Source organism: Cebus imitator, unplaced genomic scaffold (genome assembly GCF_001604975.1).
Source record: "Cebus imitator isolate Cc_AM_T3 unplaced genomic scaffold, Cebus_imitator-1.0 Scaffold518, whole genome shotgun sequence".
NCBI classification, from domain to species: domain Eukaryota; kingdom Metazoa; phylum Chordata; class Mammalia; order Primates; family Cebidae; genus Cebus; species Cebus imitator.
Window position 1 is genome coordinate 111,803 of NW_016107833.1, and position 23,934 is coordinate 135,736.

The window sequence follows — 23,934 nt, forward strand, 5'->3', positions numbered from 1 at the left end:
AGCCAGACTGGGTTGTGGGGATAAAGGGGAATGCTGGGAAGGGCAATGTTAGGGAGTCAGAATCTCCTCCAGTCTTTCAGTGAGAGAATGGAAGCTTCCAGATTCTGGCTTGGTCACCAGGTTGATGATATAACTGTTTTCCAAAATTAGGACTATAATAGAGCTGATTTGGAGTAAGAATAACATTGAGTGGAAAATCTATGGGATACTGAAGTATAGATATCCAGTAGGAAAATGGATATATGCTGACATTTCTCAGTGGACAAATTGGACTGTGTTTGTACATTATTTGTCCTTGAAACCATTTCTTAAGAATTTCAGCTAACACTATTACATTCTACAGAGCTAGTATTCATGAAACAGCTTTTGGGAATTGGCGTGCTGGAGAATGTTCATTGATTGGTGATTCTTATTGAAATGAATGAATAAGTCACCATGTGGGTGCTGATTAGGACCTTGGGGATGGATATATCATCCAGGGTGACCAAGTAGAGTGAGAAGGAAAACGAAAGAAGAACAGAATTTCATGGGCTCGTCAACATTTAAGAAGGATGTGAAGAAAAATCTGGTGGCTACTACCGAATTCAGAATTTCTTAGTGGGACTTCCCAGCAACATGAGTTTTCAGGGATGTTCATAGGAGGGTAGAGAATTAGAAGAGAGTGTAAGAAAGCCAAGGGAAAGGAGATTTGAGAGCAGAAGGAGTCGATCTTGCTTGTCAAACGCAGCATGGAGGTGGAATGTGATAAGAATTGGAATGGGTCACTTGAGCCTTACAGTTGGGAGAGCAGGGAAGGGAGAGCCCCTGAGAAGATAGCTCATCTTCTGAGCAATGGTGGGTGATGAGGCCTGTTGCATTAAGAAGAAGATGGGCAAGAGAAGAGCCCATGATGTAATGAGGGTTGCCTTCAAAGACAAAGTGAGAAGGTAAAAAACATGAGCTTGCTGTCAGTCTCTGTCCCTGTGTATTTGAAGCAGCCATTCAAAACTCATTGGTTTCCACAATTTGTAAGATGAGAAAATGGACTAGACTATTTCCAATTCTCATCCAGCTCCATAATTTTAATGACTGACTTAGTGAACGGACGAGTAGTTGGGCAATTAGATGACGGAATGAAATGAGATGTTACTGACTTCTGAATTATTAAAGGCCTATTAAAACTAAATGTATACAGAATGTATAACATATATATTACTAACATAATATACATGTTAGTATAGTTTCCTAATTATTCATTCATTTTAAAGAAAAATATAGATCAATGAATACTCTCTAGTCTAGCACTTCCCAAAAGCTGCTCCTTGCACACTAGCTCTGTAGAATGTAATAGTCTTAGAAGAAACTTGTAAGAAATAGTTTCCCAGCCTAATAAATGTAATTGTTTTACTACAGAATTTCTCAAGTCTTTTAGTATAATGGTACGTATTGTGAGTTTCTCATATTTACTGGACCAATGACTGTTTCTTTTTTCTCTTTCATTTTGTTTTGCTTTGTTTTAATGCACAGCATTTCTGAGGACTGGCATTTTGACTAATGTACTTTAGTAAGCACTGAAGAAGGAAACATTATAGATAAGATGGTCTCCAAATGACATACCAGTCAGACTATGACCTGTTTATTGTACATACTTTTCAAAAGTATCATTGTTTCTGCAATGGCAGTATTATGAACGCACAGCTTTGTTAACTCAGCAAGCAAAAGTAGTAGTTAATAGTTTAGCACCTCTATGGCTGAATGATTCCATTCTAAGTAGGGATCGCAGCCCAATTCTGGATTCAGTAGCTAAATTCTATCACAGCAGGTGGAGTGATTGCTTTAGCAAGCTATATTCATTTATTCCCTTAATATATGTATGCTATAAAATGTCTCTTTGGGGACCAAGAAGCACAAAGCTGAGACTGTTGCCTCAAAGTGACTGTTTGCAAATTGGAAGCTTAATGCAATCCACAGGTGGGAAAAGTATAAGGCTCCGGCTTTCCTGCTCTGTCTGTTGTGGTGCAAGAAGCAGCTGAGGCCACAGCTGGAGTTCTTGTTACTTTCACTTGAGAAGTCTTTTCCTCTCTACTCTATTGGGATGATGCTTTTCATAAAAGGACACAGTCAATTTGTTTTCCATGAAAGAGCTATAATAATCTATTGCCAAAAATCCACCTGAGTAGTACCAGTCTACTGTTGCTACTCCTGACTTCAGCCCCACACTGAAACAGTCACTGAAGCCTGGCCTTTGTTCTTACTGGTTTCTTTCCTTGATCTCCATTTTTTCTCATTCTAATGATATTAATTCTAGTTTACTCTGTTCAATCACGTTAGGTAGACTTTAAAAGTATACATTGAATCTCTGCAATTTTCCTATGATAAATTCAGTCATCAAATTTCATTACTGTAATATAAATGTACTTTGAATGTAGCTCCTTAATTGAGTTTTCTTATTCTTTCTCCAAATAAAAGGAATTTGCTATATTTTAAAACCTTTATTACAAGCATTTTTCTAATGGAGTAAGAGTTTATAGACCATTTGTAAAAATGAAGCTTTCACAGGGCAGTCCCTCTTTCAGATCATTTTTTAAGTTGATGTGTAATAATTGTACATATTTTGGAGTACATTTGATACATGCATATAATATATAGTGATCAAATCACAGTAAACATTTATGATTTGTGTTGGGAACATTTTAAATCTTCTCTTCTAGCTATTTTGAAACATACAATAAAGTATTATTAATAATATAGCCATCCTACTGTGCTATTAAAAACAAATTTTATTCTCATTAACCAGTTACTCTCACTCCACTTCCCTGCCATCCCTCTCAGCCTTTGGTAACCACTTCTCTATTCTCTGCCTCTATGAGATCCACTTTTTTTAGCTCAGACATATGAATGAGAACATTGTCTTTGTGTGTCTGCCTTATTTCACTTAAAATAATGACCTCTAGCTTTTTTCATATTTCTGCAAATTATAGGATTTTATTCCTTTACTAGGGCTGAATAATATGCTATTTTGTATATGTAGCACACTTTCTTGATCCATTTTTCTGCTGATGGACACTCAAGTTGATTCCATATCTTGGCTATTGTGAATAGTGCTACAATAAACATGGAAGTGCAGATATCTCTTAGATATACGAATTTCTTTTCTTTTGGGCATATACCTAGCGGTGGGATTGATGGATCATGTAGTACTATTTTTAAGTTTTCAAGGAACCTTCATACTGTTTTATATTGTGTCCACACTATTATACATTTCCAACAACAGTAGGTTCCCCTTTCTCCACATCCTTGTCAGCATTTTTTTTCTGGTCTTTTTGATAATAACCATTCTAACTAAGATGGGAGGATAGCCCGTTGTGGTTTGATTTGCATTACTTTGATGATGAGTGATGTTGAGCAATTTTTTTTACATAAGCTGTTGGCCACTTGTGTGTCTTCTTTTGAGAAATGTCTGTTGAGTCACTTGCCTGTTTTTAATGGGTTTTTTTATTTTTACTATTAGATTAAGCCCCTTATATATTCTGATTATTAATTTCTTTCATCTGGATATTTTGCAACTATTTTCTCCTATTGTCTAGGTTGTCTCTCCATTCTGTTGATTATTTCCTTTGCTAGACAGAAACTGTTTAGCTTGATATAATCCCATTTGTCTGCTTTTGCTTTCATTGCCTGTGCTTTTGAGGTCTTACCCAAAAAAATCTTTGTCCAGGCTAATGTCCTGAAGTGTTTCCACAGGGTTTTTTCCTAGTAGTTTTGTAGTTTTCTTCTAGGAGTTTTCATGTTTTCCTCTACTAGTTTCATAGCTTCAGGCTAGACCATTTTTAAAGCAAATCTGATTGGATTGAGAATTGATCCCTGGGAGATCCTAGATTAGATGACTCTTTAAGTTTTAATTTTTATATATATTATAGTAACAAATAAATGGAAACATTCTATGTATAACAGTAGTTGACTAGTTAAATAAATACTGTCTGTCCATTAGCATGATGATATATAAAAATAAATCATCAATGAGTTGTAAAAATGTTAGTGACATGTTAAATGAACAAATTAGCTTGAAAACAGTAGGTAAATAATGAACTTAGTTTTGTTAACTATAAATTTGCACAACCATGTATAGAAGGAAGATTGGAAAGGAAAGCCATGTGGATGCATACATGAGAAAACAGTTGAAAGCATAAAAGTGAACATGAGGAGAATGGAGTATAATTTTATCCTCTCCCTATGTGGCTTTGGGAAGTTAGATTGTCTTTTGCAGCCTTAGTCTTTTCATATGTAAAAGAATAATAATGCCTAACTCAATACAATGATTGGTTGGATTAATTAATAATGTGTCTAAAGTTCTTAGCATGAAGTAAGTGTTCAGGAAATGGCAGGTATTATTGATAACTTTTATTTACCAAAATGTTAACAGTAGCTATTCCTAGATGCTGAGGTTCTTGCTATTTAATATTTTTAAGTGATTTTACCAAAATATATAACATATAATGTAAATAAATACAGTGTGTAATCACTTAAAGTATATATGAATATATATACACATATATGTATGTATTTACATGGTATATTGCTCTATATTTTGCTTCCTTTCCCTAAACAAGTTTCATTTCTAATAAACATTTTTTCAAAGACTTAACCCTTTTTTGAAGTTTTATGCCTAATTTTTCCGAAGATCGTCTTATCTTCCCTGGAAGTTTTTATGCTGGACAGACTCGACTCCTCTACCTGTATCTTCCTTATTTTAAACTCATTTTGTAAACCTAAGTCTGCATAACTTTCTCTTCATATCAACTAGCCATTTCACTAGCTTTTTCTTGCTACAGTTTATTTTTTGTTATATGAGTGAGCAGAGAACATGCCAAGAATCGCTCTTCATGTGGCTTTTAATAATAGCAATAGGTACTGTGGTTACAGTACTACACATCGCTACAACACTGCAAGCCCAGTCGCTCAGCGTTGCAGAGGCACACAGGGCAGGCGTCTAGCACCGGATGAGGGACGTGGCTGGCCCATGTCGTGTGCTGAATGGTGTGAGAAGTCTGCCAATGGCTATTAAGCTCTGATGTCTTGCAGCAGAGTGAGCTTAGCCAGAACACATTTCAGCTGCGGTGATGTGTGCTGGCCAGCTATGCTGGCAACTCTATATACTGCCTCTCATTCCCATATTCATTACTCCTGGATGCCTCCCAAAATCACAGATGGTGTTTGTATTACCTTCCCAGACAGATCGCTCCTCCTCTTCCAGTTGAAGCTTTTTCTCCTCTCCACTTCACCTTCTGGCCTTTGCTGCCTGCTTTATTATTAAATATATTTGTTTCAGGATCTCAGTTATAACAAAAATGCCCTATATATGTGAAAATTATCTAAATGTCAATTGATGCTGCTCTTCTCAAAATGCAGACCTGAGTAAAAATATGTGTTTCATTCTTTACAAAGAACTTTCACAAGCATTATTTCATACGTATGTATTTATATTTTCTTCTAAAACCATGGCCTAGTATCTCGTGTCACTTGAATAAAATAAGGAAGGCAAATAGTATTACTCCTTCAGCACAGCAGAACAGGTGACTGTGATCAGCCCGCAGTAGGATGCAGCTACTAAGTTTCAGACTTAGACTTGAATTCAAATCCTCTAAGTTCAGTGTTGCTTCTCTATTAAAAAGTGTACTGGATCCACCTTTCTTGGAATAATACAGAAGACAAAATCAACCAAGTATACAAAATAATGAAGAGGTCCTGGATTTCAGGATTGCCTTAACATTTTCTCTACTTTCCTTCTAGCTTTGACTTATATCAAAAGTAAAATGTCTTTTTTCTTTTTTTTTTGAGATGGAGTTTCATTCTTATTGCCCAGACTGGAGTGCAATGGCACGATCTCAGCTTACTGCAACTTCCGCCTCCTGGGTTCAAGTGACTCTCCTGCCTCAGCCTCCAAAGTAGCTGATTACAGGCATGCACCACCAAGGCTGGCTAATTTTTGTATTTTTAATAGAGACGGAGTTTCTCCATGTTGGTCAGGCGGGTCTCGAACTCCTGACCTCAGGTGATCCGCCTGCCTCAGCCTCCCAAAGTGCTGAAATTAAAGGGGTGAGCCACTGCACCTGGTTTTTAAAAGTAAAATACCTTCTAGCTGCTAGTATGTATCTAGTTTTTAACTGCTTCAGCGATATTGCAAACAACTGAATTTCTACTGGACATGTGGTTTATTTAATAACATAATCTATTAGCATGTTTTAAGAGTGAGAATTGGTTCAAGAGTTCTTTATAATATTTCTGAAACTCCGGGGAACACTGGAATCTTCCTGAATGTGTAGGTTTTATAAGACACTGAGGTCAATAAAAAGCTTTCTGGTACCTTCTAGGGAGAAATTGAGCATCTTTAATTTTAAATCATTAAGAAGACTGAAACATCCTATAAGGCAGTTTAACCACAGAAATACAAGAACTAAATTTTCTTCCTTTCCTTTTTTTTTTTCCTTTATAGCTTAAAGGGAGCTGATGCTGGCAATGGGATCAGAGTGTTTGTACCTGACATCGGGATGTTCATTGCTAGTCTGACCATCTGGCTTCTCTGTAGAAACATTGTTCAGAAACCCGTGACAGACGAAGCAGCACAGTGTAACCTGGAGTTTGAAAATGAAGAATTGGTAAATCCAACTCCATATCTCTTCCTTCTTTGATTTCTGAGGACCTTGACCCTTAATAAGTCGCAGAACTATGATAATAACAACTGAGCATGCAGAGCACGTTATGATTCACAGTGCTTGACTTAACGTTAATAGTCACTTTGCATGACACTCTCATGCAGTGCCAGTGGGCAGACACTCTGGTGCACACCTTAGCAATAAGGAGACAGGCTCAGGGGTGTTCATAGGTTAAGGGCCAGGCTTTGACCCACCACTCCAAACTGTCACCTGGTATTATCTCAGAGACTGACTCTGTAAGGTTATGCATAGTGTCATGGTCCAACTGGTCTGGATACTTTAGTTATTGCAGAATATTTAAAGAAGTAACATCTGGTTGTTTTAGGGGAAAAAACAAATTCCTCCTTGCAGGGCAGCTTTCCAGTCTGTGCATCCTGTCCTGCTCAGTAGAGTGGTGTTAACTTGGCATGCTTTGATAAAGTTGTTTTGAAGCACTCCAAGGGGGAAAAACAGACATATTTGGAAAAGTGTGAGAATTTTAAAAAGGTAAAAATAATGAATGAAATGTATGTTTGCTAGCTGGTGGAAAGGTTTCAGGAGTAACCGCTGAATTGGAAGCTTGTCATATTTTCATCCTTGAGTATGGGAGATGTCAGACAGTTCTCACACTGCCCCCTGACCTGCCTCAGGACACTGTTATGTTCTAATAACTGTACTTTGTTAGGTGAGATTAGGTGACATCAATTTAAAAAGTAATTGATTTATTAGTGGAAAGGTAACATTTACAAAGGAAAAAGTGACTAAAAATATTTGATTTGGACATTTGATGCAAAAGACTTGCAAGTACTAAAGGTTTTAAGTCATAAGCTTTGGCAAGATATTAAGCTTGTAAAACTGAAGTTAATTGAAGTTACTTATATTGAGAATGTTAACCACTAAGGTATTGAAAGAGGAAAATTCTCACAGAAAATGATTTATGTGGTTCACAAAAAAGCAGACAATTGCCTTGTATGATTATTTAAAAAACAATAACGACAGGGTTTAATTCAATAAATCTTTGCAAACTAGAAATGATATTGTCTAGCAGAGCATGGTGGCTCACCCCTCTGATCCAAGCACCTTGGGAGGCCAAGGTGGACAGATCACCTGAGGTCAGGAGTTTGAGACTAGCCTGGCCAACATGGTGAAACCCTGCCTCTACTAAAAATACAAAAATTAGCTGAGCGTGATGGCATGTGCCTGTAATTCTAGCCACTTAGGAGCCTGAGGCAGGAGAATTGCTTGGACTGAGGACGTGGAGGTTGCAGTGAGCCAAGATTGCACCACTGCACCCCAGCCTGAGTGATAGAGTGAGACTCCATCTCCAAAAATAGAAATGATATTGTTTAAAATTCTTATGGGAAAAAGGTAGGTAATCACCTTGCATATCAATGTTCTGCTACTTTTAAGGCAAATGTTAAAATGATGCTTGGTGTAAAAGTAATTACAGTAAGATCAAAGTCGCCACTGCCTACATCTTACATTCAAGACTTCACACCAGAAGGCATGCATTAGTATTCTCAAAATGGAGGAGTGTTTTCTCTTCTTGTTGACATTACAATTTTAAGATGGAGGATTTAAATTTTGACAGTTTTTTACATTTATAGTTTGAAAATGACTTTACTTAAATAATCCTTACCAAAATTTGCCTAAGTTTGGTGAAAGTAAACCAGTAACTCCGGTTCTTCAGGCTGGGGATTTTTTATTTTTATTATTTATAAAGGCCAGATTTTGTTGTTGTTGCTGTTGTTTACTTTAAGTCCTGGGATACATGTGCAGAAAGTGCAGGTTTGTTACGTAGTTACACATGTGCCATGGTGGTTTGCTGCACCCGTCAATCCTCTATCCAGATTTCAAGCTTTTGTTTCTGACCCAGGCTTTATAAACTATAAATTATCTATCCTCGTAGATAATAACTATACAAGTAGGAGAAAGGATAATTATTGAAAATTGAGTGGACTTAACAAGTCAGACATGGAGGCTGCCTAGTGTGTGATGCTGAGACAATTGTTTATTCTCTTTCTTCTTCTGCAAAAGAGAGTTACTAATATTATATCACATAGTTATTGTGAATGCTAAATAAAATATCTAGTAAAAAGCACCTGCCACAGTGCCTGCTCATTTTGCTTGCTTAAATAAATTTCTATTTGCTCTGCTCATTTTGTCCTTCTCCAATCTGAGAAGTAGTAGAGCAATGCCAAATTCCAGTGTTCCTCTTAGAATCATAGAAACTTAAATAGGAAGAAATTTCCTCTTAGAATTATGGAAACTTAAATGGGAAGATATTTTGAGGCCAACTCACTCAGTAAAAGAATCTCTTCTGTGCCATTCATAACAGATAACCATGATGAGTTACAAAGCTTCTTATAAAAAGAACTTATAAGACCAAGGACAAATGCTCTTTGCCATAGGAATAAGAAAGCCTACATTGATCAACAGAAAGCCATGACTGTGAGGCCATGATTAGGTGCTATATAGCTGATGAAGAACATAACACAATGCAGTCACATGGGTTAATTCTAAAATCATATTTCCTTTCTGATTTTGATTTTCAGAGATAGATTTATGACTTCACTTCCATTTGAAATTTGCTTGAATATGTAAGCCTTATGTATTATTAATCACATTATTTAAAGATAAGAGGGACAGATACTCTAAACATTATTTATTAGGAACATTGAAAATACTAAATGTCCTAATTATGGCATGGTTTTCCTTCTCAGTTAAATTTGTTTGGGGCTACTTTAGATTCTGATTTTTACTCTCTTGGTACATTCCAGCCCATCAGGCAGCCCAGGAGGAGCAGGGGGGTGGGTGAATCTTCTGAGATTAATTCACAAGGAAAAATTGCTTCCATGTGACAATCTGGACTTGAATCTGAAAGGAATATAAGCACCTGGCCAAAATAAGCAGGGGATTTATTTTATTTTTGACACCACAACATACTTCCTGCTGCTTATAAATCTTGGCGTTTGCACTCTAGAATGTTTGGGTTTTGGGGATACTGGAAGAACAGTGTTTGCTGGCATTATTTCTTCTTTCATTTATCTCAATGGAGAAATGGCAAGATTAATCCACTGGTGCCTGGGATAATTTCTTTTCAAATGCAGTGTTGTTTTAAAGCAGCAACTAATCCCGGGGAAAGACTCTCAAGTCTTCTGTAATAGTCACTGATTTGATAAGGCTCAAGTTTGGTGTTTTAAAGGTGTTCATAAATCCAAGGATTCCCCATAAAATCCCCAGGGGAAGTGGAGATGGCAGTGCAGTGGGAGCCTGTGCCTTGCTCCTGTATGTTACCAAGAGCCAGCTTCAGAAAAGAAACACTTCTCCTCAAATGTCATCAAATGTTCTTTCTCGTCTGACACGTCTGTGGTCTTGTTCACTTTAATTCAGAAGCAGATCTACAAATCAATCATAACTGGGAGAAAGATTCCTGATCTGAAATCTTAAATAAAAAGAGTTTTATTATGAAGATTAAATTGAGTAGAAAATGGTCACTTACATAATAAAACAATGTATAATTTCACAAAACTGGTATTATCTTGTATAATCCTATGTTTACAACTCCTTCTAGCTATTACATGGGATTTGTGCCCTTATTTTTAAAACAGTATTTTAATGTATTATTAAACCAAATTTCTAATAAATTAAATAGTTATTCAAATATGAATTGCAGTCATGACAGCTTGTGTAAAGAGGCATCTTCTTAACAGTCTGACAAATCAAATATGAAGGATAAAAAGAATATTCCATTATAAGTTAACCCCATCTGCTAAAAATTCAGGGATGCAAAATTAAGTTCTGCTAATGTTATTTGGAAATTTATTCTGAACCTCAAAGATTGCACCTTGCTTTCTAATTCCTAGTGTCCATTAGCCTATCACAGCATCTGAACATTCTAGCACATGATATGACCAAATGGGCTGTGCTTCAAGTCTCAACTCTGAGGTTCAAGTTGCTGTTATTTTAAAGAGCAAGAGACAAAGAGTGAGAGAAACCTGTCATTTTATTGTCATCTTATAATTAGGCTTTCAACATCTGCTCAGTTTAAGACTGAGATCTAGTTCAAAGTCTCCTGCTTTAAATTTCCTGGATCCTATTTCTTCAAGCACAGACTTGATCATTTGAAACATGGAACCATTCAGAATGGTAAGATGCTGAATGGCTGCCCAGATTCCTTGCAAACCTTGCACTTCATGACTTAGGGTGAATGAAAAGCCTTCTTTGTGGTTGTCCTAAAGGCTGTCACTGCCAATCTTAGTGGTAAAGTGGGTGACTCCCTTTGTTGGCCCTTAAGGTCATTTTCAGAAACTGGGCAAAACTTCCTGTCATACATACCTCAAAATACCAGACACTTGGTCTGCCTTCTTGGGGTGAAACACATTCACAATTTGGGCAAAGCTTTTAATTCTACAGTTTTAGATGTCATTAGTTTAAATAGAAGAGAGAAATTGTTTATTGGAGGAAGTCATGGGCCTATTTATTGTCTTCTGGAAAGTTTTGGTATTTATCACAGACTAGTTTACTCTGAATCTGACTGACTTTATTCCCCCAGAGTCTTCCAGCCACATCCCTGGTCACCAGATGAGAGCATGGATGCCCACTTATCCTGTCCTCTGATACCAACACACTTGTAGAACAGGCCCTTGGGACAGTCAGTCAGATCCATCTTCATTGCATAGAAAGGCAGGGATATTATTATTGACAATATGTTCATTGAGTGGACATTGCCTAGCATGGATTTGAATATACAACTCATTAGAAAAATGATTTAAAGAATTAGCAAAGAGGAAATCAGCTAAAGTATCTTTAAACTATTAAAACGAAATCATTACAGATTAATCTTCATTTTTATTTCACCCATTTTTTAATTCATTTAGCAACCTTTAACAGTTTGTACCTCTTCTCTGCCTTTTTCAAAGAATCAAAGCTTCAAAAAAGCCTTTCAGCTTTAACAATCTTTTTAGATTAATATTTTTACAATTTCTTGGAATATGTTGTTCTATCTTTGTAGCATTTGGTAGGTGATTTCATGAATTTGAATTGCAAATAACCACAAATACCCACAGGCAAAACTTGTGTGAGGCAATTGCAGAGCTCCTGTGTTCCTTTCTTGGGGATAGAGTAGGCAGTCAGGGCTGAGATGAGAGGAAACAGAGTCCCACCTCTCATGCCATCTGTCCTAACTCCAGAGAACCTGCGTCACTCAAGGAATCCCAGTCACTTATTTGTCCTTCTTTCCACCTTTAATTTGTAAATATCCCTGAAATAGAATTTTCACCCACTTAATGTAAATTAGTTCCCCATATTGCTTTGAAAATATTGATCATATGTCTGGGAGCAGGAGACACAGCTCCTGCCGCTACCTCTACTCATTCTTCCCACTGACTTCCCCATCAAGTTAAATAGAAGCTCCATCTACCCAGCTGGATGAGTTAGAAACACTGATGTGATTTCTTGGGGCCTTTATCAGTCACCACCAACAAAAGCTTTGACTTCTGCCTTCAAATTCTGTCTGAAGTCAATCCACTTTTCTCTTCTCAGTGCCACAATACAATGACTATTGTGGCACTGAGAAGAGAAAAGTGGACTGATTTCAGACAGTGTGGCAGCCATTGCCTCTCAGCTAGGCCTGGAAATATGTTCTAAACAGATCTCCCCATTTCCAGCTTCTCTTCTTACCCTATCCAATTGATACTGCACACACATCTGGATCATTCTTATAAAATTAAAATTAAATTATGCCACTTCCCTAGATAAAAACACTTCTTTGGCTTCACCTTAACTTAGAATAAAATTCAGCCTCTCTATCTTGATGCTCATGGCTCTGCACAGTTTGGCCACATCCTACCTTCATGTCTTCACCCTGTGCTTTTTCCCTACTCCCTCACTGTGCTTAGCCACTCTGCCCTTCTGCTGTGCCTACATGGGGTAAGCTCTCTTCCTGCTGGGTCTCTTCCAAGCAATTCATTCTCATGCAGATGTCTTCTCCCCACTCTTGTTCTTCTGGACTCTGTTGTATAGTTTGATCTTGCACAGATACTCTTCTCCCCACTCTTGCCTTTCTGGTATTCTGCTGTGCAATTCACTCTTGTGCAGGTGCTCTTCTCCCCACTCTTGTCTTTCTGGGGTTCTGCTGTGCAGTTCACTCTTGCACAGGTGCTCTTCTCCTCACTCTTATCCTTCTAGGACTCTACTGTGCATCACTCTTGCACAGATGTTCTTCTCCCCACTCTTGTCCTTTTGGGGCTCTGCTGTGTAGTTCACTCTTGCATAGATGTTCTCCTCACTCTTGTCCCTCTGGGTTTCTGCTATTCAGTTCATTCTTGTACAGATGCTCTTCTCCCTCTTGTCTTTGTGGAGTTCTGCTGTGTAGGTTGCTTTTGCATGGATGCTCTTATTCCCACTCTTGCCCTTCTGGGGATTTGTCAGGGCACACATATATAAGTGAACCTCTCTTGATTGACTATTTCTTGCTAGGGCTTCAGAGGATTTTTTTTAATCTATGGGCATGTTTATTTATTCAATATGTCTTTACTGAGGGCCTACTATGCTCCAGGATAAACAAAAACTAATATTTAACAAGAATTATTATTATTATTAATTTATAGTGAGTTGATTTTTTTAAATTATACTTTAAGTTCTGGGGTACATATGCAGGTCATGCAGGATTGTTATATAAGTATACACACGCCATAGTGGTTTGCTGCATCCATTTCCCCATCACTTATATTAGATATTTCTCCTAATGCTATCCCCCAGCAGGGTGTTAGGGGATTGGAGAGGGATAACATCACTCCCCAGTGTGTGATGTTCCCCTCCCTGTGTCCATGTGTTCTCATTGTTCAACACCCACTTATGAGTAAGAACATGTGCTGTTTGGTTTTCTGTTCTTAACAAGAATTATTTTTTTGTTTTCTTGCTTTGTTTGCAAAGATTTTTATCCCTTTTTTAAAACAAAGTCACATTTACCTCGGGAATAACTAAACTAGGTCATTCCAAATCCCTGTCAGATATAATCCCTTTTTTCTCTCAATGTCCATAGGACCTTATATTCTCAATTTATAAGTTGTTATATCTTCCCTGGGTAATTACTGGGGTCCCCAGAAAACCACTGGGGTCCCATGTGGATTTTCATTTGTTATCCCACCCTGGACCTAGCACTGTGCTTGGAGCAGAGCCTAGCCTTGGTTTAAAAAGGGCTGAGTGGAGGGAGGAATAGATGGACGAGAAAGGAAGGAATGCTGTTGATTCTGAAACAGTACCATCTCTGCTCAATATTTTGACACCTTCATATCAAAGATATGAGTTTCATTTGCATCTTAGTCTATCACAAATAGTTACAGGGGTTATGAATCTTTCTGGAAACTTTTGAGCACCAACCTAAAATGCTGCTTTTGTCATCAATGTATAAATTTTTTATTTCTAGAGTAAGTACCAGGCTGAATCATTTAGAACAGCTACACTTAGCTGGTTCCTACAAGAGAAAATAGGTGATGCAGGGTGAGCCGTAAACTCTGGAACTAATGGTGAACTGAGTAGATGATATAGGGGTGTGCATGTATGTGTGTCACTGCTGATTTGTTTTGATAGTGTTCTATTAAGTGATTTTTGCAAAAGTATCTTAAAGAAGAAAGCCTTTAAAATAAACAGTCAATTGTATTTGGCTAGTCTCCATTGTTGTTCATTTCCCTTTCAAATAATGTTCAGATGATTCTTAAAGACTACTGCCATTCTAAGTAGGTGAATTTACCTGGGAAGTTTTTAAAAGTTTAAGTGCAGGGTCAGAATAGTTCCTAGACCTATGAAGTCAGAATCCCAGGGATAGGGGAGTATGTGTGGTAGGAATTGGACTACTTTTTTTCAAAGCTCTACAGATCCTTTAGGCATTAGTCTAATTGGCCACTGTTTGCTGATTCAGTTTGTCCTTCCCTGTCCTTTAATTGTTTTGTTGGTGTTGGCTGAAAGCAACACCTATAAACTCAGTTTTCCAAATGAAATAGGGGCTGCTTAAGCTGATTTTATGAGTTTGAAAAAATAATCTTCCCAAAACAAATCTAGCAACAGAATAAAATATTTGCTTTATCCATTAAATGCTATAATGTTAGGCTTGCATAAGGTATACAATAGCATTCAAACACATTTATCTTTATTTCTCTTACTTCTTCCTTTCACAAGGGAGTCCTGGGAATAAAATTTGTCTTCTGCAGTGAGTCACAACACTTGTTTTTTCCTTCCTCTGGCTCTTCTGTTGAGATGGACCCATTATGTTAAGATAAATTGTTAACTTTTAATAATAAACAATGAATAAACAACTGGTGACACTTTAGAAAAATGCTCCTTTTGTCTCCCAGATCTTTTGGCTCATTATACATGACTTTGATACACTCCCATAGACATGTTTTTAAAAGCTTGGTTTTAACCATGAAGAAGAGAAAAAAATGGATTCAGCTGCATTAAAAGCTCTGCTCTGAGGTCCAAAACTTGACTAAAACCTAAAGGAAGTTCCAGAGATAGATTATTTCAATCTTTTTTCTCAATAAGGGAGCCGGCTAGGATATGATTCAAACAAAATATTTTCAAATTGTGCCTATTCAGCTGAATCCCTATGGAGAATTCATTGATCAGTGGTTTTCAATGTCAGCCAAGGCATGGATTCTAGAGGGGCTGCTTCAGATCACCCCAGAGTGTACTTTAATCATACAGATTCCTGGAATTCATTTTATTAATTTCTGATTTAGTAAGTTTGAGTCTGAGCCTGGTCATCTGCCCTCTTAAAGGTTATTCTTAGTATTTATTTCAACCCAGTTGGATTTTCATGGTGCTTGGGAGTAATGAAACATGGATTTTTGAGTTCTATCAAAAATGATTTATTATGTCTTTTTTGCCCAAAATTGAGTGGAAATCATGGTGGTTGTCATGCCTTAATGGAATCAGTGCTGCTTTAGCATGAGAGGGGGTTATCGGATGAGATGCAGAAGTGCAAATGTTTAGATCTCATCTCATTGTGGGATGAGACCTTTGTGTTTACGCCCTTATTTAGGGCCCTAACAGAGAACAGGCTGGCTTTGTATAAAGTTGATTTCATAACACCTAGAGCTTCCGTATGAGAAATGACAGAGGCTACACTAATACGTGTTATCAAATGTTGAAATCAGCAACTTTTATTTATGTATTTTATGTTTCTAGTATTCAACTATTTTTATTTTATTTTAATTGATAAATAACTATATACAGTATATATTTATGGGGTACAATGTGGTGTTTTGATACATCTATACATTGTGGAATGAGCAAATCGGGTTAATTAGGATATTCATCATCTCAAATATTTTATTTGTGTTGAGGACATTTAAAATCCTCTCTTTCAACTATTTTATTTTTTATTATTTTATTCTAGTTTTATATATTTTTTGAGATGGAGTCTCATTCTGTCACCTAGGCTGGAGTGCAGTGGTGTCATCTCTGCTCACTGCAACCTCTGCCTCCTAGATTCCAGAGATTCTTTTCCCTCAGCCTCCTGAGTAGCTGAGATCACAGGCGTGCACCACCATGCCCAGCTAATTTTTGTATTTTTAGTAGAGACGTGGTTTCACCATGTTGGCCAGGCTGGTCTCAAACTCCTGACCTCAGGTGATCCTCCTGCCTCAGCTTCCCAAACTGCTGTGATTACAGGCATGAGCCACCAAGCCTAGCCAATTATTTTGAAATATACATTAATAACTACAGTTACCGTGCAGTACTATAGATCCCCCCAAATTATTCCTCATGTCTAAGTGAAATTTTGTACCCCCTTGATCAGCATTTCCCCTTTCCAGGTCACCAGCCTCCTTCCCAGCCTCTGGTAACTACCCCTTTACTCTCTACTGCTATCAGTGCAACGTCTTTAGATTCCACATATAAGTGAGATCATTCCTTGTTTGTCTTTCTGTGCCTGGATTATTTCAATTAGCATACTCTTCTTTAGATTCATGCAGGTTGTTGCAAATAACAGGATTTCCTGTTGAAATCAGGAATTTTTAAAAAGGCAAGATAAAGGACTTAAATGTCTTTAAATAAGTTTTAGATTTTGACATGGTCAATAATCTGTGTAATCATTTATTTGACTTTTTAAACTGTAAAGAGTTTATTTTGTCTTCAGGTTCTAAGATGGCTCAGGAACCAAGGGAGTTAAATCTTTATTTACAGCTTGCCCTCCTCCTTAGCGTCAAGGCCAGATTGAAGTTTTGCTCAAATGCAGGGACAGCTTACAGCTCCAGCAAGCAAGACTGCCTATTAGTAAACATGTGAGTCCATGCTCTTTCAGAGCGTCAGTGTTTATACTTCAGCAGAATCACTTGGGGGAAAAAAGCCTGCCTGTTAATAAGCCAGCCTGACGTGACTAATGGCAGTTCTGGCCCCGACCTACCAGGACAGTAGGGGCTCACAGAGTCTAACCCGTCTCGCTCTTGGCTCTCAGCTTGGCAAATTTAAAAAGTATTTCCAACTGACAGCCCCAGGAATTTCTGTATAAAAATGCTGAAAAACCTTAAGTACAGTGGTATGTTTATAAAAATCACAAAGTCCCAGTCTTGCCTAAGACAGGTCAGGGAAATGCATTTGTATAACCTCACAAAGGCATCTTGATCAGAGATTTCTATTTGATTTAATCTACACCAGTAGCAATTCTATAATTGAATAACAACACATTTATTATGAAAGTCACAGGTGTGTTTCTGACTGTGATCCAGGCAACCCTGGCTGTGTTCTTTCTTTTGCTTCTTTTTCAAGTGCAGTGACTAAAGGTTTTGGCCAAACTTCCTTCCTAGAGGGAGATTTTTAATATGTTGCTCACCTGTTGTAATGGAGAAAGAAGCAACAGATGCCTGATGAGCAGGTTGTTTGTGTGTTGATAATGATGTGAGTGTCTTTGGGATAGCTCTGGTGGGTGGATTTCTTTGTGGGGAGATGGAGTAAGCTGAATGGAAGAGCTGCCCTGGGATCCAGTCCTCAGGAGCTGGAGAAGGCATCCCAGGGATGCGGGGGTAGCGGGAGGCAGCCTGTCCCACAGCAAAGAGGCAAAGAGAGTCTGTGAATTATGGGTTCTGCTAGTCATTTCTTGCAAGGAATGCTGACAGGCAAGGAGATGACAGAAGCCTGGAAAGGCTGAGTGGTCTCAGGGGCATTAACACCTGGAGGGAGGCCATCTCTATATTCCCTCCAGGTAACTTCATTAGGTCACTGACCTTAAAACCGTCTTATGCTGGCACATTTCAAAGAGCCCTCTTCAGCTCCCGCCCCTCTCCAGTACTCCAGACCCCTGTACTGGCTGCCTACTGGACATCTCCAAAAAGAACGCCTGAATGGAGTCTCAGAAATGAATTTTCAAAACAGAAATGTGGACTCTCAGTCTCCAACCTGCTTCCCTCCTGGTTGTCCTCGTAATACAATAAAAACAAAAATAGAGGAGCCGCCTCTGATTCTCCTCTATCCCTCCTTCCCACTTTAAACTTTCTAGCTGGTCCTACTAATCTGACCTCCAAAATAGACTTCAAAGACAGGATCTTCACTTCAGCCCCACCACTCCCTCCCCTCTCCTCCAGCACAGACATAACCTCCCTGCTGCTGCCTCCCTCTGCTCCACCCCAGGCAGCAACTAGAGTTATGTGGCAAAGCAAATTATGTGTGCCTCTCATTAGACGGAGTGTTTGGAGATCAAAGTCTGATTCGACTAGGTTCAAGAGAAATTAGGTATGGGAGCATTTTTACCATAAATGGAGTGGTGAGTCTAGTGCACTCTTCTGGAGAGGTTCACCTTAAGAGACAAATGTGGGTTGAAAGGGTGTGCTTCTCTAAGGTGAGACAGCAAGGTGCCCTTGCCTGTTAACGGGGTGATCCAGGAGAAAGCAAGCACATTGTGATGCGGGAGAGAGAGCCAGGATGGCTGGGCTGTTCTCTCCCTGGTATCCTGAGCAGATGGGATGCAGTCACCGAGGCTGGAGCACATGCAGCTCATCCTGTTACAAGAGAAAGGCAGAGTGTGTGCATGGCAGGCTGGCTGCAGGTGGGTGGTCTGATGTACTGGCTGGAGTTGGCAGCTCCTCTCTGGGAGCAGTAGAAAGCAAGGTGATCCTCTGAGAATTAGGTGGGAATTGTTCTCTAGGGGAGTGGAAGTAGCCACGGGCCTGGGGACACTTTCTTTCTGCAAACACCACGAAGCCTTGGACCAGCTCTTTCCTCCACCTGGAATGCTCTTTTCCAGGACTTTCATAGGGCTAGTAACTTTGTGACATTCGGATCTTAACTTAAATGTCACCTACTCAGAGAGGCTTTCCTTGACCTCTGAATCGGAAACAGCCACACAGCTTATCACTATCACATGATACTATTCGACTTCTCTGAATAGCATTTATTACTGTGAAATATTTAGCTGGTTAATAAACACTTGTTTACATGTTTATTGCTATATCTCTTCCTGTAGATGCTAGGACACACTAGGACTTGTATGGATAGAAAAATCTTATTCATTGAGCATGAGATATTCCTTTTTCTTCAGGAAAAATAATACAAATACGGCACAATGAAATTCAGTAGAAGTCAACTTGAAGTGTCCCAGGATTAAATCCGTGTGTGTGTCGGGGGGGGGGGGTGTGTGTAGGTGGGTGGAGACCTGGCTGGGTGCCTCCTGTAGCCTTGGCTCATCAACAGTCAACTCCAGTCACCTACTGTGTGCACCCTCCTAGGCACACAGAAGGCCTCTGAGTCCTGAAGGCCACTCCATGCTTAACTTGAACTTGGCACTGGCTCTCCAGTGCCTGCCTTCCTCCTGTGAACTTGGTCGTAGTGAGGAGTCAGACACCATCAGTGAGTAAATATCTGAACTAAATATATCAAAAAAGAATCATTAAAAACGGGAAAATGGAGAGGCCAGACCCTTCTCTTTAAGTCTTAAATAGATGCCTGAACTGGGCTTAACAATAGTTTCTTAGCTCTGTGAGAGACTAAAGATATGAAGTCTGTCGGCCTAGGGAAAAATACACACACAGTTTCATGCCTCTCAAACAGACTCCTTTTGCCTTAAGGTGATGGCTTTATTTATTATTATTTTTTTAAGCCCTAATACTTCTATGGAAATATTCTAATCAGCCAAAATTTTCCCCATTTATTTTTTATTTTTTAAATGCAAAACAAGCAAAAATGCCTTAGCATACACAGTTTAAAATAATATGTGGATATCTACATATGTGCTGGTGCATGTGTTTACTCCCTAAATCCCTGCTGATAGCACTGAGGTGCTGAGCTGCCCAGGCTTGAACCAGTGTCTCTGAAAGGATAAGATAGGAAGCAGCTCTATATTTAGCCAAGAAACTCAAGACCGCTCATTCTTCCACAGTCAGGAAATGTGGAAATAGCGAACAAAGATAAACTTCAGAAAGAAACAGAATTTCCTAAGCACTGTTTGCCCCCACCCTTTCAGTCAAAGCTGTGGCTTCAGTCAAAGCCATGAGAGTTTTATCAAACCTCCTATCTCCTTGGTGGCCAACTCTGTAAATTTGAAGCCCCAAATCCAGATTGATCTAAACTAAACTTGTTAATAGATGTTTCAGACAGTTTCTTCTTTGCTTATTAAAAAAAATAAGCACAAATAGGGAACATGACATGTTATTAGAGACCCTATAATTGTGATGTTTCCTGTTTACGTTTACTTCTTCAAGAAAGATCAAAGTTACTTGGGCTTATATAGAGATTATCAGAGACCTGGGGGGAATGAACTGGTTGTCTGCCTTTTCTTCCCGATCTGTGAAATTCACTGTATTGACCCATGAATCAGAAGCTCTATAATCTGCTGGCTGGATAGGCAGAGTCCTGGACTCAAGTGTTCCCTGTTTGTCATTTATTTAGGCTGAAGGGGAAAAAATTGATTCAGAAGAGGCACTGATCTATGAAGAGGATTTAGATGGAGGAGATGGTGTTGAAGGCGAGTTGGAAGAAAGCACAAAGTTAAAAATGTTCCGCAGGCTTGCCTCTGTGGCCTCCAAGCTCAAGGAGTTCATTGGCAACATGATCACCACTGCTGGGAAAGTCGTTGTTACCATCTTACTGGGCTCCTCGGGTGAGTGTCTCCCACACTGGCTGCATGTCGTAAAAGGCACAAGCAGAGCTTTGGTGAATGTGAGAAATGGTTGAAGAGAAAATGAAGGAAACAATCTATACCGCAACATGAAAATAATAACTGTAGCTCTTGTAAAACTGGCCACATGTACAAACCACACAAAATAATTTTTCCTGTTCAGTTCTAGTTTTGATGTTTTTAGATGGTTTCTGTTAACCTCTGCAAAATAATCTTTTCTATATATGCTAAGCAAACCCATTTTCTAGGTTTAGGTTAGAGTAACAACAATCCTCTTCCTTAGAGCTTTGGAATGGTGACCTGCTACAGTTAACAATGTGTGTGTATGCATCACAAGCCATATTGTGGGCTCTGGAGGCCTGTCTGTTTACATGAGTCCACAGTCACCTTAATATAACTCTCCAGGATAGACTATTTTTCTTCCTAAGTTAGATTGTAATCTTCTAACACAGACGCTCACTTCCTTTAAATTTTGGCCTTGGGCCACTTATTCCATAATAATGTTATCTTGATCTTTTCCCTCCTTCCATTCCACTGCTCACCACTGCTCCAGAGCTACGAGGGGCATATTAGACTCAAGCAAGCTGCAAAAATGTAGCAACTTAGCTGTTTTTTAATAGGGGAAAAAATGGGGGGAAAGACAGTAGAATTTCTCAAGAAATAAACCACAACATTTTAATGAGGAGTCATTTGAAAATGCCCAATAAAACAGACTCCTTTTGTCTTAAGATGATGGCTTTATTTATGATTTCTTTAAAACACTTTTAAAGGAGTTATTGGCCAGGAGCAGTGGCTCATGCCTGTAATCCCAGCCCTTTGGAAGGCCAAGGAGGGAGGATCACATGAGCCCAGGAGTTCAAGACCAGCCAAAGCAACAAGGTGAAATCCCATCTGTACATAAAATAAAATAAAATAAAATAAAATAAAATAAAATAAAATAAAATAAAAATTAGCAGGACATGCTGAGAGTTTAACTGGCCATGATGTACTAGTTAACTAAAAAATAAAAGGAGTAAATTATTATAAAGAAAATAGTGTCAGGAAAGGTTGGAATAGACACACAGGTACATGAAATCTTGAAAATGTGGGAGAAGTAGAAAGATGGAAACAGGCAAGTAAATGTGCAAATGCTACTGGTAAGAAAAATAGATATTTACTTCGTTCAAACACCACAGGTGGAATTTTTTAATCATCTGGTATATCCTTGTATTTACAAAATTATCACTTCTTATGTGACTTTTTCACAATAAACATAGCATTAATTTTTATTACATAAATGAAATATGATTATTAAAAATTACTATTTCAAAATACCTAAAACACACGAAGGAAAGTCACATAATTTCCAGTAGTCACATTCACTGAATGATAAGTGAATTTCCAGTTCGAGCTGACTTTCTGTGATTATGTTTCTTTTCCTTAGGTATGATGTTGCCATCTTTGACGTCATCTGTGTATTTTTTTGTATTTTTGGGTCTGTGCACCTGGTGGTCCTGGTGCCGGACGTTTGACCCATTGCTATTCAGCTGTCTCTGTGTTCTGCTGGCTATTTTCACTGCTGGACATTTGATTGGACTTTATTTATACCAGTTCCAGTTCTTTCAAGAAGCAGTTCCACCCAATGACTACTATGCAAGGTAAGAGAAATTCTTATGGCATTTAAAAGAAAAGTTGTTTCCCCTATGTATTTGGGATCTTGGTCCGGCATTGTGAATTTACAGGGAGTATTCTTGATGGCAGGCAATTGCTGTGTTAAGTAAAGATTTTGTGGGGGTGGGTGAGGCAGTCTAGCACTTTCATTGTATTAGATGACACAGTCTGGAAGGAAGACAGTGGTCTCCTCAGTTGGAGATGTTGCTGGGATGTAGGAGGATAGGGAGCTGTCATGGGCAGATATAAAACAGACATAGAGTCTTAGCTGGGGACGAAGATCCAGGAAGAACATTTTGCAACAAAGACCAGTAAGGATGTGCCACAGCATCCAGCTAGAAAGGCATCTCATGGGCCCAATATCCTAGAATCAATTGAGCATCAGAAACAATAACTAACTATAAAAACTTAAAAGTCCCAGCCTGGGCAACATAGTGAAACCCCACCTCTACAAAAAAATTAGCTGGGCATGAGGGCACACACCTGTGGTCCCAGCTACTCAAGATGCTGAGGTGGAAGGATCACCTGAGCCTGGGAGGTCAAGGCTGCAGTGAGCCATGATCACACCACTGCACTCCAGCCTGGGTGACAGAGTGAGACCCTGTCTCAAAACAAATAAATAAAGAAATAAAAATGAAAATATGTAAGTCCCTTATGTGAGAGAGAAAGGGAGAGAGAAACATCGAATACTCAGTTTGGAGATGACTATTACACCAAATCCTTACTATGAAAATGAGAATTAAAGGTAAAGAATCCAGCATTTACTTTGACTGTTAAATAAGTCATTCTCAGTGAATGAGAGAAAACTCCTCCGTACAGGATGATGTTAAATAATGATAGGCAAAGAGATAATAGAATTAGAGAATTACTGTGCATCAGTCCTTAATGAAATGTTCTATTATGGCCACATCTGAAATAATTACTCAAAAGGTTGTGGTGGTTGCATAATGACAAAGTCTACCCCTGTTGATGCTTGCTAATTGCAAAGAAAAAAATAACATCTTTACAAAGGTGTGGTCAATACCTTGAGGAATTGATTGAAATAAACATTATCAAAAATGAGATAGCTCAACATTTCACACCTCTCAGTGTGATGCAATAGATGAGATATACAACATGATATTGTTAAGGCTTTTGACCTAAATTCCATTTACACAAAATATAAAGGCTAGGAAACAATTTAAATAGCTCCACAAGAAAAACAATAAAAAAAATTCAATGTGTGGATTCTGCAAGGCAAATGAATGGGTCTTTTAAAAAATTAGCATGAAAAAGAGGTCTGCATAAACAGTGGAGGCAGTAACTGTCTAGCTGAGAGAACATGAGATAAACATGTGTGAAGCCCAGCTGTCGATCAGATCTTGGTTCAACAACAAATTTTTTAAATATATTTTGGGGTTAAATCAGGGAAATTTCAATGTTCATTGTATATTAACTGAGAATATAGAATTATTGCTGATTTCTTAGGTGTATGATGGTTTTATGGGTAGACAAAAAAATACC

The 23,934-nt window shown here is 38.4% G+C and overlaps 1 protein-coding gene across 1 annotated transcript in view; it reads left to right on the top strand.

Moving 5' to 3' along the window:
• PIEZO2 (piezo type mechanosensitive ion channel component 2) overlaps positions 1-23,934 on the top strand; it is a gene marked incomplete at its 5' end in the record, with an annotated part of 291,899 nt that overhangs the window by 95,889 nt on the left and 172,076 nt on the right. Inside the window, 3 exons of the mRNA XM_037733350.1 lie at positions 6,473-6,635; positions 20,553-20,763; positions 22,205-22,418. Coding sequence (XP_037589278.1) covers positions 6,473-6,635; positions 20,553-20,763; positions 22,205-22,418 — 588 coding nt within the window. The remainder of the gene's footprint in view (positions 1-6,472; positions 6,636-20,552; positions 20,764-22,204; positions 22,419-23,934) is intronic.